Genomic DNA, 15,171 nt, shown 5'->3' with positions numbered 1-15,171 from the left:
CCTTTTTTTTTTTTTTTTTTGAGACAAGGTCTTGCTGTGTAGTCTGGCTGGCCTTGAACTCACTGTTTAGTCCAGGTGGGCCTCAAACTTGCTGCAATCCACCTGCTTTAGTCTCTTGAGTGCTGGGATTATAGGTTTGCACCACCATGCCTGGCTATTTTAGATGACTTTTGTTTTTCAAGCTATTGAGCAAGAGAATTATTAAGCAAATGAAAATTAGCTTAGCTTGGATTTTTTTCATATCTCCTTGGACAACATATGGTACTCAGTGATTAATGCTAATTTTAGAAATTATTTTGATTTTTGTTGTTTGTATATGCTTTATGAATGGAATAATGTAAAACAGTAATTTGTAAGGTCCAGGGCATGTTTCCAACAAACAGCATCATAGAACTAGTAGAATTCCACTGTTTCTGTTCTTGGAAATCCTTTCAGAAAAATATAACCTCCTGTTTGACCTACATAGCAATATAGTTATTATAGTAATCTTATTTTTATAAGTCCACTAATAGATGTTTTCCTTTGGCCTACCACAGCATTGTTAGAAAATGGTTTTCAGTGTCTTTTGTCTTTATATGCTAAATACTGCAAAATTGGTATATCATGATCAAGCTTCAAGAAACCTTTTAGTTATACTTTATTATTGGGGAAGAGTTACAGAGTTACAATTTTGTTCTTGCTCCTAACTTAAGTACTAATTTAAATGTAACATTAAAATATAATGATTGTTTAAAATTATGAAACATAAAATCTAAATTTTTCAGTTTTAGGATTTTCTGTGAATATGCAAATATTTTGGTAGCTGAATAATGGCAATTTTTTTGTTTTTCTACTTTTCTATTTATAGCCCCCAACATTTTTATATACTTAAAATGATCTAGTTCTCTTGAAGACATGGGTGTAGGCAAAGACTTTAGGAACAAAACCCAAATTATGCAGGAAATATTACAAAGAATTAACAACTGGGATCACATCAAATTAAAAAAACTTTTGCCTAGCAAAACAAACTGCCAACAGAGTGGAGAGACAACCCACAAAATGGGAAAATTTTTTTACAGCTATTCCTCAGACAAAGGATTAGTATCTAGAATATATAAAAAAACTCAAAAAAAATCAGACCCCCCCCAATTTAAAGATCCAATCCAAAAATGGGCATCTGAAATGAATAGACACTTAGATGGAGAAGTACAAACAGCAAATAAACATATGGAAAAATGTTCAACATCACTGGTCACTCAATAAATGCAAATTAAAATAACACTGAGATTTCATCTCACCCCAGGAAGAATGACTATCATCAAGAAATCAACCAATAACAAATGCTGGCAAGGCTGTGAGGAAAAGGAACCCTTCTCTTCTGTTGGTGGGGGTCTAAATCAGTGCAACCACTGTGGAAGTTAGTATGGAGATTGCTCAAAAAACTAAAACTAGAGGTTCTCTTTGACCCAGCTATTCCCCTTCTTAGTATCTTCCCGAAAAAGTTAAAAGCATCATACTAAAGTGATATATGCACACCTATGTTTACAGCAGTGCAATTTGTAATATCTAAATCTTGGAAACAGCCCAGATATCCATGGATGAATGGATAAAGAAAATGTGTTTTTTATATACACTGCCATAAAGAAGTATAAACTTGTGACATTTTTGGGTAAAGAATGCACCTAGAGAACATAATTTTAAATGAAACAACTTGGACACATATGTTTAAATATTGTCCCATTGTTTCTTTGTGTGTGAAAACCAAAGAATAAATAAGGACCAAAATGGAAATAGATATTGGGAAATAGGAAGAAAATGTTCAAATGGGAGGGGAAGCATGGGAGCAGGAAGGAAAAGATAAAACAAAGAAGGGAAAAAAAATGGAAATAAGACTTTTATAAATGGGAGGGGTAGAAGGGTTGGAGAGAGGAGAGAGTGAGGAAAAACAAGCTTTGTCTTTTCTGTCAAAACACAAGGCCAAAGCATCTCCATTTTGGAGATGGCCGTCTACTCACTAACCCCCCACCCTCATTAATATCCTTAGTTCCCATAAATGGTGGCTATGTACCTTTACCCAGAATAGCAGGTTTCCATACCCCTAGCCCTTGCAGCTCTTGTCAGAGTCTTTGACCTCTTCTGTTAAATCCAGAAATCAATTCTTAGCTTGAATTTTACTTTACTGTCAGAAGCATTAGAAACCATTTTTCATTTCCTCTCTTTTGGGCCTTAGTTTTTCTCTCACTGCTAGGTCTTATAACCTCTTACTGATTTCTGTCTATTTCCATATCACTCAGTGATGCAGTTTCAGCTTATAGCATGTACTATAATCTCTGCACTCAGGAGGCTCAGGCTGGAGGATCAAGCCAGCCTTTAGCAGACTCATCCAAAGATTAGTGAGCTACAGGCTTATTAGGGAGTGTTCTTAGATCAGCAGCTCCAGAAAGAAACAAAATGAAGGGTGGTGAAATAGGTTAGGCTACAGGACAATCTTAACAGAGCCCAGTCCCATGGGATATCTGAAGCTAAGATGGCTCACTGTGGTTATCCCATGTTGGTAAGGGGACATGAGATTAAATGACATCACCTGGGAATTAAGTATAACTAAAAGTTCAAGAATTGAGCCTTACAGAACTGCTTTTATACCCCATTGTCAACCAGTCATTAGAGAGAGGCTGCTCTAGGAAGGGTGCATGAGCTTGACTTTCTTGAAGCAAGGCAGCTTCTAAATAGCTGAGACCTGTCTGCCAGCATCCGAGGACCAAGCCCTTCACTCCTGAACAGAAATCTGGACAGTGCACAATAGTATCCTCTATATCACTTGCAATTTTGTGACAGTATAAACTGTGGTCAATCACCAGATAAATTCCAAGCTCTTGTGTACGGCAGCCAAAGAATTGCAAAGCATACACTCGGTGAGGGAAAGAGCGACTCCATTTACTGATGGTCCCAAACAGAGAAATGGTACTAGAATGACAGAAAAGGAACACTGCAAACCATGTGGCTAAATCCAGCATTTGGCCTAAAGAGAAAGCACGGGCTGTGTGTACTTTGATTATATAGAACGTTCCTAGGGTGGCACCCGAGCTCAGATGGGTGGAAGGGAATGGGTTCCTCAACCCCGATGTTCTGTCTGTACTAATTAGGGTCTCAATAATTTGTGATTGTCCAGCCTCTGCCTCTATTCTACACACCAAAATTAGAGTAATCCTTTCAAAGCAAAGTCAGATTGTGTTACTTCAGTGCTCTGGCTTCCCTCATAGAATAAAATTCTCTCTGTTGCTTACAAGGCCCTTCACAATCAACCTCCACTGCCTTTCTAATCCTCCTCCTCTCCCAGTTCAAACTTCTCCAGCTCCATTGACCATTCAGTACAGTTTCCCTGTCCCTCTTGGCTTACTTGTCTGCTGTAATGTAAGTCAACAAATGTAAATTTGGCATTTCTTTGTTGGCCTGAATAGTAATAAAAAATGTGTTTCATATCATTATTAATGACTGTCAAGGTTATCCATTGAGAAAAGCATCTCAGAACTTAGAAAAAGTTGGCATTTTACTCCAAGCATCTTCTGTTCTTTCTTTTGTATCTCCGCATAGAAAAGTTACCATATTTAAAGTGAAAAAAATGTTAGTTTTTTAATACTCATCTTGGTTAGACTTTCTTGAAAAGGATCATTGTTTGGTGCTTCCCCCTCATATAATTCCCAGTAAAATGCATTTCTCTTACTACAGCTGTGTGATGAGATTGAGGTCATGCCACCTCATGCATGGAACTAATTATTTCCTGTACTTTGTTTCTGGTACAGAACCTTTCATCCTATTATAAAGGAGGATTTGAACAGAAAATGAGTCGGCGAGAAGCTAGTCTTATTTTAGGTATAAGGTAGGTATACTGCCTAAGTATTTTTTGTTTTGTGGCCAAGCTTGTCTTGCAAAAGGAAAAGAAATGTTTATTAGAAAGTATATAACAATAAGCTTCTATACTTATATTTATAAGTAGGCAGCAGTGAAGATATCCAATTTTTACTTTTTAAAATTTCAGATCTAAGAGAGCAACTCTCTCCTAAAAAAAAAAAAATCAGGTAAAGTGATTTTCTTTAACAAGAAACTGTTGTCTTTGAATACATAGTTTCATATCAGTTTGTATCAGTCAATCATTGTATCCCTTATTTTGATACTGAATTCTCTCTGGGCTTAGTTTTACAAATATACATACATACATACATATATATATGTATATACACACACACACACACACATTATATATATATATGCACATTAGTTTTACAAATATATAAATACATTGTATACACACATATACATTAGATAATATATAATGTAATATAGTATACATATTATATGTAATATAAATAAGATAATGTATTATATATTATACATATTATATATATAATAAGATTGTTTTCTGCTTCAATTTGACATTTATTTTACTTATTTCACCTTAGTATGCATTTATTACCTAATTTTGGACAGTATAAAAGGAAAGTTCATAGTGGTGTTGCAGTATTGTGTTACTTTATTTAACCCTTAAAGTTACACATATTTTCCCCTGCCATAAATTTACTGGTAATTGTATTCATTTTTTTCCTTATATTCCTTTAGTTCTCAGGTTTGTGAGGGAATTGGTTACAGTATGTCATCTACATAAATTTTTCAGTGATTTAACAAATATAATTAAGCAGAATAGATAATTAAGTCTTATACTGACAAAAAAATTTTAACTTCATGAAGATCAGCATGTTTTTAAGCCAGACTTTTAAAAATTAATTTTATTAGTACATTTTAAGTATACAATATAATATCATTCATCATTGGAAATTTGTACCTTTACATAATCTATCTTGGTTCTTATTTTTTTCTTCATTCCCTTGCTCTCCTTTCAACCCCTCCACCTCTCCCAAATGTTTTGTTTTTTATGACCTGGCATGAAAAAGATGAAGAAAATGTGCCTATCATTTGGCAATTTATCTCGGTACTTTATTTAAATCTAGCAAGTCAGAGTTCTTATGGAGAATAGTAAAAGGTAGTCTATGGCCATACCACCCTGAACGCACCCGATCTCGTCTGATCTCCGAAGCTAAGCAGGGTCGGGCCTGGTTAGTACCTGGATGGGAGAATAGTAAAGGGTAACATTATGAAAGAGAACCAGATTAGAAAGTGAGCTATATTGCTAACTGTTCCTTGCTTAATATTATTTAGAATGGCATATTTTTCTTATTGTTGGCCTCTCATAACATCCTTTTTATAGTCTTGAGATGTGAGTATGAAATACATTATAAATCCAAACATAAAGATTTAAAGAATAATCATTTTTATCCTGGGCACCTATATTATTTTGACAGATAAGTAGGAATTGATTATATGTTTTAGTTCTCTTAAGATATATGATATAAAGTTTCATCTGCTTCACCTGTGTACAAAATTCAGTAATTAAGGATGCAAACTCTGCCAGCCATGTAATCCCAGCACTCAGGAGTCTGAGGTACAAGGATGACCAGTGCGGGCTACATAGCAAGACCCTGTCTCCAAAAAACAAACAAAAAAGCACAAACTGATGGCAAGCGGATCTGGGTAGGAATACTACTTTTACTACCTTTTAGCTTCTACTGCATAGAGTTGCTATGAAGATTAAATTATATAATGCATAGGAAATGTTTAACCCCAAACATGGCACTTAGTGTCTACTTAATAAATATCAAGTTAACAATCTGCTACTTAGGAACTACATTAGATGATTTAGATCAAGTTGGTTCTAGCTTTTATGCACCTCACCTTTTCATTTTTGAATTATAATTAGTATTTGTCCCTTTAATGTGAGAATGATGTGCTGATATCTTTTTATATAAGTGCTTACCAGTTTTCAAGTGCTGAATAAATGTTGGCTCCTCTCTCTTCCCATCTCTATCGTGAATGTAGAAATTAAATATTTGCCCTTATACATTAGATGAAATGGTGAAATGTACCTGATTTCCTCTAGCTCATTCTCTGAGTCAAGGAGTATTGATAATGATTGTATTTCAAGATGTGAATGCATTGGTGTGGTTCCATTTTTTGTGGTCATTAAATTATGTAGGCTATGTAACAAAGATAAAATTGAGCCTATTCTTTTGATACTCTATTAGAAAAATGTGTGTTTCTAGAAAATTCTGTACATTATCTATTACATTTAACGATCATTCTTTGATAGAAGCATAATTGTCTTTGTTTTGTTTGCCTTGCAAAAGAATAGTTTTCTGCACTATAACTCATATCTGTTACAAAAGCCTAAAATAATTTATTGCACTTCCCAAGAAAACTGTTATTATACTTGGTATTATCCAAAATGATGTACATCTGTGATTTTCAAGCTTTCCAAAAATGCCTATGAAATTCTGTTTAAACTGAGTATGATTAAAAAGCCCATTGGTTGAAAAAGATGAAACTAAAACTTCTCCATCTGCCATAGGGTTGGGGAATACCACTCAGTTCCATAATATTCTAGGGAGCACAAATCGAAATCTTTGATTCAGTTATAGTTGATATTTCAAGTTACAGTTTTAATTTCAGTAATGTTGTATGCTGAAAGTATATCACAGCTATGTTTAACTTTTCTACTAAGTTTCTCCCATCTTTAATCTTCAGAGCAACGAATGTATTAAAATGTGGTATAATTGTAGAGATTTAATATAGCTATAAGAAAAAGGAAATAAACTCTGCAGGCAAATGAGAATACTTCTCTTATTCTTGAAGCTAACCATTAAGAGTCTAGTAATTATTATCTTAAAGGCATAATATTTTGAATTGAACTTTCCTTGTGTTATTTAATTTAGTTTGATTGTTGGCAGATCTCAGTATACATCATACTTTATGGATTTTTATATCCAAAACCAGGTATTCTATTTTATAGGTAGTATAATTGATTTTCAAGGATAATCTTGACTGAAGTGATTTTCAGATTTTATGTGTTCAGTTGAAACTTAATACCCAGAATAAGAACAACATTCCATATATCCTAAACAAATGTACAGTGGAAGTTTCAGTTTTGTTGAATTTATATCTTCATGATCTAGGGATAAAAATAAGGTTTTTATATCTACCTTTTTAACTTTATACTTTTTCTACTTTATTTATTTATTTATTTATTTATTATTTATTGGCACTCTTGTAACTCAGGATTGTTGCACTAAGCCTGCATTCCCTAGACTTTTTGTTAAATTTTGAAACAGGGTCTCACTAAGTCTAAATTGCTGTGCTCAAACTCATGATCCTCCTGCCTCAGCCTCCCAGAGTACTGAGTTTATAGATGTTCACCATCATGCCCAACGATAGGGTTTTTTTGTGTGTTTTGTTTTGTTTTAATAATGCTATAGTGCTAATGCTTGGTAATGTAGAGTTTTTGTTCTTTCAAGGAATTTGCCTTTTTCCAATTATTTTGAGTGGGGAAGTGGTGTAAGATACATTAAACCGCCATTACCTATATAATCCTAAATACTGTTTTAAGATAAAAATCACAGCTTTGGCCCTTAAGTAATTTAGAATCTACTTCAGGTGACATGTTAGATATATACAGAACAAGTAGAAGACATAACTAATAAAAGGAGAGAGGTGTTAGACATCACCAAAAAAGCAAATGATGAATGTAGATTAGCCACAGGAAACTAAATTATACTAGAATTTTAGGGTAAGGTACTTTTAATGACAAACAATATAGTGCTTATAGCCCCAATACAATGTCTTATAGTTACTTTCTCAGAATTTAGTAGTTTCTGTAATCAGTGTTTGACTATCCAGGAATCATTTACAAGCCAAAAAGTAAGTTTGAAATGGCCCTCCAGAAGACTGGTAAAAAGCTAAAAATAATATCCTTCAGACCTTACATGGAAAGACTCATTCATAGAAAAAATATTTTGTGTGCTGTTCAAGCAATTGATAGCACATTTTAACATGCTTGATAATCTGTTACTTACCTTCAGGAAGTTACAGGTGGCAAGTAACTGGAAAGAAATTGAGAGAATGGAACGCTTGTAGAATCAAGGGTTGACAGCTGATAGCAAGAGAAGGGCACTGTTGAAAACAGGACATGTTACATAGTATTCTGGGCCCACATAGAAGAGCAAGCCAACCTCTGCAGACCTTGAGAGTTACTTTGCATTAAATTGATAGTTGTGATAATGTATCCAAATTGCTCAGGAAATATAAAATTAGATTATTTATACTCTTATTTTTTTAAAGTACACAGTATATTTTTATAATCATCTTTCAAATCCATTGTACAGTTTGATCATTCTTATCTTTTTACTTGGATTAACCTAATTTATCTTCAAAACAACCCTGGAAGGTAGATTTTATTATGTGCATTTTACATGTGAGAAAGTTATAACTCAAGGAGTTTAATATACAAGACAAAGTTTCATAGCTAATGAGTGTTGGAATTAGAAATTTCAATCTGGTAATTTTAAAAATACATGTTTTTAGCCATCACAGTGTGGTTCATCTATATATATTACAGCATTTTTGAGCTTCATAACAATTGCCCTATACTTTAAGCCAGGTATTATTATCTCCACTTGAGGCCTTGAAAAGTTAAGTAGCTTAGAAAGTATTAAGTAGCAGTGATATGGTTTTGTTGTTAGTGTTCATTTTTTTCCATGCCTAGAAAATATGCTAACGGTAAACATCTCCAATATTGAGTAAATTGGGTTTCACAAAAATAATTTTAAGTTTATTTGACTTTCTCCTTTCATTTTAATTTGCAGCATGGGCAAGTGTTTCTCACAAAGCTAAATGAACTATGAGATAAAGGGGGTTCTGGGATCCTCTGTTCAAAAATAATAAAGCTAACTATTGTGGAATACGTGCTATGAGCCAGGCATTGCTCTAACACTTTTTAGGCATGAAGTCATTTCATTCTTATAGTTGCTTTATGAGGAACATGTTGCCAGCTGTGTTTTGGTATGAGGAAACTGAACACAAAACATTAAAAATTTGACCAAGGTTACCCAACTCTCAATGGCATTGCTGGAATTAAAACCCATCAGTCTAGCTCTGGAATCCAGGTAACTGTCTGCTAAATCAAAGTATACTACCTTCCTCCAGAACAACTTAGAAGTGTAAGTTTTCAAACTTACAGTGTGCATACTGTGACTCTCCCAATTCATACTTGTGTTTTATTTTTACTGAGAATAATGATTGATATTCAAAAAGCTCTGAAGAATTAATACAATATATCATTAAATAAATGGTTTATTTTGATTATTAATAGAAGTGAAAAGTTGTAATTTTGTATTTGTCCACAAGATGGTGAAATTCTCATTAGTTTTTAATTTCTTGAAACCCATATAAATTGTTAATTTATAACCTGAATTTGGCACTACTTATTATAAGTGCTTTATAATTTCTCTTTGCAGCCCATCTGCTGGCAAAGCCAAGATTAGAACAGCTCACAGAAGAATCATGATTCTGAATCACCCAGATAAAGGTAGGTACAATTTGTATTTTTCATAATATATAAATATGTTGTGAGTTCCTTTCAGTTTGTTTCAACTCATTATAAATGGCATATAGTCAAGGAAGAAGTTTATGTCACATGTGTTGAGATTTTTCTTACGAATAAGTGGGCTTTACAATGGAATTCAGTGACTTAATTAGTGGATTTGTATCACCTTTGAAGAAGTTAACTGGCTATCTTGTTTCTACCATTTTGATAAAACATGAGTTTTCAATAGACTCTGGTGGAATAAACTGATTTATTTAACCTCAAACATAAAAACACAGTATTTGCAAGATTTCTTCTACATTTCTGAATGTAATGTCATAAATGGCTCTGAATTTTTAAATTTTATTGTGGAAGGCTGTGAGGCTGAGCCATTTGTTTTTAACTGGCCAAGATTTTAATGTAAATTTATCTTACAGAAAGACACTTATTATACCTTCAACTACATTACAGCTGCTTGATAGAGAAAGCCCATATGTTCATTACTGTTTCTGCTTTAAAATAACAGATGGTAAAAAGTTGCACTGTATTTCAGAAGTCAAAAGGGGGTGGGGAGTGTGTATACAGGTTTTCTTAGATTCTTATTTATAGAGTTTTAGTTTTGTAATTATTTTGAAAAAATTAAAAACAAAGTTTTGGATTCCTAGTCATTCTGCCACCAAAATAAGGCATTCTTTTTCAGTTTTCACAACTTAATTACTTGCTATAAAAATTCTTTTCACTGATCTCTGTTGATTTTTGCACTTGCTATTCTTTAGTGTGAATAAACAAGACAATAAACTTTGAAAGGAGGTTTTGCTTAAAATTTCTAAACAGCTTCAACAGTTACTATGGAAAACCCACTCAACTAATTTACTTTGCATTGTACACTGAGTAATTGAGAAAGAAATGTGCTTAAGTGCCTCCTTGAAGCCCTCTGTCTCTTAAACATCCTCTGTCCTTTCCAAGTCAAGTGAATACCCTTGGCTGTAATTGATTGCAACAGGGTCAAGCACTCACATCTCCTAGATAATTGGCAATAGTTTTTACTATGCCTGCTTTCAAGGAAGCAAGTTCTAAAATGTGTCTAAGAGAATATGTATTTTTACATACTTTTTCATTTAAAAAATTCTTGTCTTACTTTATGAGCCAATTCATCTTGCAGAACAGTATATTTATTAGAAGTGGGATTGTTGATTCTAGTATGCTTACTAATACCCTCTCATCTGGCCCTTTGTGGACAGCTGGGGTTGAACATCGACCAGCAAGCAGGAGGCCAGTATTTTTCTCTGGCTTCTGCCTTCCAGCTGGCATTCTGGCCTTGAACACTCCCTGAAACACTTCAAATGTCAGTTTTATCATCTATAAAATAAAGGGACTTATTTCAAATGTCGCTTTTATTTACATGACTTAATGTAATCTTTATGTCTATTCTATTTATGGAGAACTGGTTCCCTGTGTTTCTATTCAGATCACATTTATACTTAAGAAAGACACTCAATCCTTTCAGATTACTGTAACCTCTAACAATGTATTGACACTTGGTCAGTTTTTCCATGTAATTGTTCATTCATCCAAAACATTTGGAGATTCATAGCTATCCAAATGGGTAGTATGTTTGTATTATTTAAAACTACCTGGTTCACTATAGCTTGGAATTTTTTTTTTAAGTATTTCTTTTCCATAGTTTGAGAGGATCTGATCTAATCCTGGAGTTTCTGCTGATTTTGAGAAAAAGGGCCCATTAACTCTTAAAAGATGTAGTGGAAGGGTTCCTGGTTTGCAAGTCAACCCACTTCACTTTGGTTAGCAGCTCTAATCATACAAAGTTCTTCTTTACATCTATATGAAATCTGCTTGTCTCAGGTGGAAAAACTCTCAGTCTTTTTTCATTTATATCCATTTTAATAAACATTAAATATTCTCCCTTCTTTAACAGTTTTTTTGTTTGGTTTTTTTTTTTGGTATTGGGGATTGAACTCAGGACTTTGTGCTTGCGAGGCCAGTGGCGGAACCGCTGAACTAAATCCTTGGCCCCTTTTTAACAGTGTTTGAATCAGTATTGAATATTGAGATTAAAAAGAAGGCAAAGTAATTATATTTTTAATAGATTTTTTCTTTAATTGCTCACCTTGTAGAGGAAGCTAATTTTGATGTAGTATCCTGGTTAAAAAAATAAAATTAAAAATTGTATTTTTTACAGGTATTGCCCTTAAAGCATGTATTGTAATATTTAGAAAAACAAAGATAGAATCACCAACATGGATTCGCTAAGAAAAGGAAATAACTAGTTTAATTTCCTTTATTTTGGTAGATGCACTGGACTGTTTTTTGTTTTTATTTTGTTTTGTTTTAGAGATCTCATACCTCTTCATTTTAGCATTTTAATTAGATTTAAGGCTTTATTTTGTAGTAAAGAGGTCATCTTTTTTATCATGCATTGGTTATCTTTGATAAATGGTGAAACCCTTAAAAGTGAAGAACATGAATTACTCATTATAATCTGCATGGCTGATACATAAAAACTCTAAGGTTTTTTGTTTGTTTGTTTGTTTTTTATGAGAAAGCCAACGGAAAAGAAAGCATACAAATAAAAGTGGTATATAAAACACCTTGATCATATCAAAGTAGTAAGATTTATTAAGTTGATATCAAGGAACCTGAAACTGTTCTTTCATTTTTTCAAACATTACTTTTTAGCATCTGTTATATGCAGACATTTTGCTAAATCTTGAGACTAAATGTAAGCTGAGATTCTTGTTCTTACAGAGCATATGTTTCTTGGCTTTTTTTTTCTGTTTTTGTTTTTTTCAATTTGTTTGTTTTATTTTGTTTTTTTGTACCAGAGATTGAATTCTGGACCTTACACTTGCAAGGTAGGTGGCAGAACCACTGAGCTAAATCCCTGGCCCTAGAGTATACATTTCTAATGAAACAACAGGCAAAAGACAAGTAAACCTATTTCAAGTTGTAATAAATGCTTAAAGTATATAGAGAGGTACTTAATACAGGATGATTGGAAAGTGTTGTCTTCAGAGACTTTACAAATATGAAGCAGTTAGCTACTGTGCAAAAAGGGGTTTTCATGTGCAAAAGTTCTGGGGAAAAAAGGATTTAGTGTGCTTAAGAACCTGAAGGAAAGCTAGTAGGAAGGGACTGTTGTAGGCATGAAGAGAGGTAGTATGAGATGAGATGATGCCCACCTTTTGAAAACAAGCTTATGATAATGAAGCTCTGTACATTTGAACTTTTTTCTAATCCAAGGAGAAGTTAGTCAGCTTTAAGCAGCATTTTACTTTTAAAGGAACTTTTTTTTTATTCTCAATCCCAATTCATCTCTTTACTCATTTTGAATTATTAAAGTTGTAATTTGTTAATATAAATCACATAAATTTTATGAAAGTTTATATTTTCCACAAATACCCCAAAATTGTGAACAAAGCCAATTTATTTTACATTTTTGCACATACTTCTAAAAACCTGACATAGTACAGAACATTTGGATTCTACTGTCACCTTCTGCATTTATTCTTTTATGATATGTTGTTTTGTTTAAATGTACAGTATAAAAAAGTGTGACTTCACACAAATAGGTAGTTGAGAAGAGAGAGAATTTTGTCTTTTCAGAGAATTGTGAATTTTCTTTTCTGCTACTAAACCAGAACTCTCAACTAAGTGGTAGAATCTGAAACCGTACCAATGAATTTTCAGAGTTTGTTACATTAAAATATACTGGTCTATTGTTTATTTTGAATTAACTTTTTTACCTAAGCATGATTTTGCTTGGTCATTTGGAAAATATTGCTTCAGGGAGTTATAGCTCATCCAAATGTTGGTGCATTTCACTGTGCCAGTTTCCTCTAACATGTAGTTCTCAGACTATGCAGCAGCATCCCTGAGAACTTGTTAAATATGCAGGCTCTGATGCTAACCCTAGACCTACTGAGTGGAAACACTGAGGTTGGAGCCCAGCAGTTTGTATTTCACAAAGCTCTCCAGAGGATTCTGATGTGTGCTAATGTTTGAGTACTGTTGCTCTAAGGATTCTAATCACTTATCTCCTTAGTATTTCAGAATCCCCCATACACACAAAAATTGGCTTTGCTTGTCAGAAGCTTCCTGCTTTTTTCAGAAGATTTCTCCCTTACATCTTGATTTTTCTGAAAATTGAGAACATAGTACATATGTGGGGAAACAGCTCAACTATATGTCAGGCTCCATTTTCAATCCTGCTTTATCAATTTGATCCTAATCATTGAATCTACGATTTTTTTTTTTTTAAATCTTTCTGGCTCACAGAGTATAAGAAGCCCTGCCTCTAATCTGTAACTTTCCTTTACCCCACAGCAAAATCAGCAAATACTCTAAGGAAAAACAATTTCACAATGTCTTGTTGCTTCTCTAGTTTCCTCTCCTTCCAGAGTCTTTGCACTCTGAAGTCCTTGCTTTCATAGCAGTTTCTCTGTAAAACTAATAACCAGATGAGGTTTTATTAATGGCTGATTCATTTTTGCTTTTAATTTTATCTTGTGTTATTACTATTTTCAGTATGTGCATTGGTCTTTAACAAACTACTGTCATAACCAAAAGCAGAAGTAAAGACAGAAGAAGATGAAGAAAAGCAAGTGAATTCAAGATATATTTTGGAAGTAGAATCAACAGTTATTGCCAATTGATATAAGAAATGAATTTCTTCTTGATTTCTAAATCAAAGAATTAGGTTGATGGCAATTTACTGAAATAGGAATGATTTAGAGAGGGCAGGTTAATTGTAAACAAGATTGAGAGAAAAATAAAAATACTGTCTTGGGCTGGGGATTTAGCTCAGTGGCAGCACGTCTGCCTCACAAGTGCAAGTTCCTCAGCCATAAAGAATGAGAAATTAGATTCATTCATAGGAAAATGAATACATATTGGATATACTCTCCTCACAAGTGCAAGTTCCTCAGCCATAAAGAATGAGAAATTAGATTCATTCATAGGAAAATGAATACATATTGAGGATATACTCCTCAGTGAAATAAATGAGTCACACATGTGTAAATACCGAATAGTTTCTCTGGTGTGAATAAACTGTAATAGTACATAAGATCCTAATGAGATAATTGACAATGTGAAATAGGAAGAAAAGGGCTAAAGGTGTAGGGAAAGTGGGAAGGGTAGGGGAAAGGTAATAAGGGAAAAGAAAACAATAGGAGAAAATGAAAAAAATGGAAATAAAGTGTTTGTCAAGGGGAGGGGAGGAGAGGGTGAAGGGAGAGCAAGGACAAGGGGAAAATTGAGAACCAAGACCTGTCATGTAAAGGAACAAGATCCCAATAATGAATGTAACTGTATTGCATCCCTAAAATCTACCAATAAACTCAATTTTTAAAAAATCACACACACATACACAAAAACAACAGTAACAAAAAACATACTATCTTGATGTTAAATGAGGTACTCAGAAGTCAATCCAAATGGAATCAAAGAGTAGAAGTAGAATAAATAATGATAACATACAGAAGAGGTGTCCAGACTTAGTAATTTGGGAGTTATCAATCTACAATTGTGTTAGAAACAAATTTAGGAGATCATTGAATGTAAAAACATGTACAGTCATACCTTAGTACTTGCCTGCTTTGAAACTTGTCAGAGTTGGTGTTCTATGCATTTTGACATGAAAATTTTATCCCAATATTCTTTTTGTTTGTTACTTCATGGTCAAATTATAACTTGTTGCTGTTGAT

The 15,171-nt window shown here is 33.4% G+C and overlaps 1 protein-coding gene across 2 annotated transcripts in view; it reads left to right on the top strand.

The window, feature by feature from the left end:
- Positions 1-15,171, top strand: part of Dnajc15 (DnaJ heat shock protein family (Hsp40) member C15) — a 67,178-nt gene that overhangs the window by 40,204 nt on the left and 11,803 nt on the right. Inside the window, exons 4-6 of one of the 2 annotated variants that reach the window (XM_010637080.2) lie at positions 3,780-3,856; positions 9,378-9,448; positions 12,289-12,353. In XM_010637080.2, the coding sequence (XP_010635382.1) occupies positions 3,780-3,856; positions 9,378-9,448; positions 12,289-12,338 (198 nt within the window). In that variant the 3' untranslated portion in view covers positions 12,339-12,353. Of the gene's footprint in view, positions 1-3,779; positions 3,857-9,377; positions 9,449-12,288; positions 12,354-15,171 lie in introns of those variants that run through there. The other variant, XM_010637079.3, reaches the window with a different exon arrangement.

This window comes from Fukomys damarensis, unplaced genomic scaffold, assembly GCF_012274545.1.
Source record: "Fukomys damarensis isolate Sample0158 unplaced genomic scaffold, DMR_v1.0_HiC HiC_scaffold_38, whole genome shotgun sequence".
NCBI classification, from domain to species: domain Eukaryota; kingdom Metazoa; phylum Chordata; class Mammalia; order Rodentia; family Bathyergidae; genus Fukomys; species Fukomys damarensis.
Note: the sequence above shows the minus strand (reverse complement) of the source record. Positions and strands in the feature narration are given on the sequence as shown.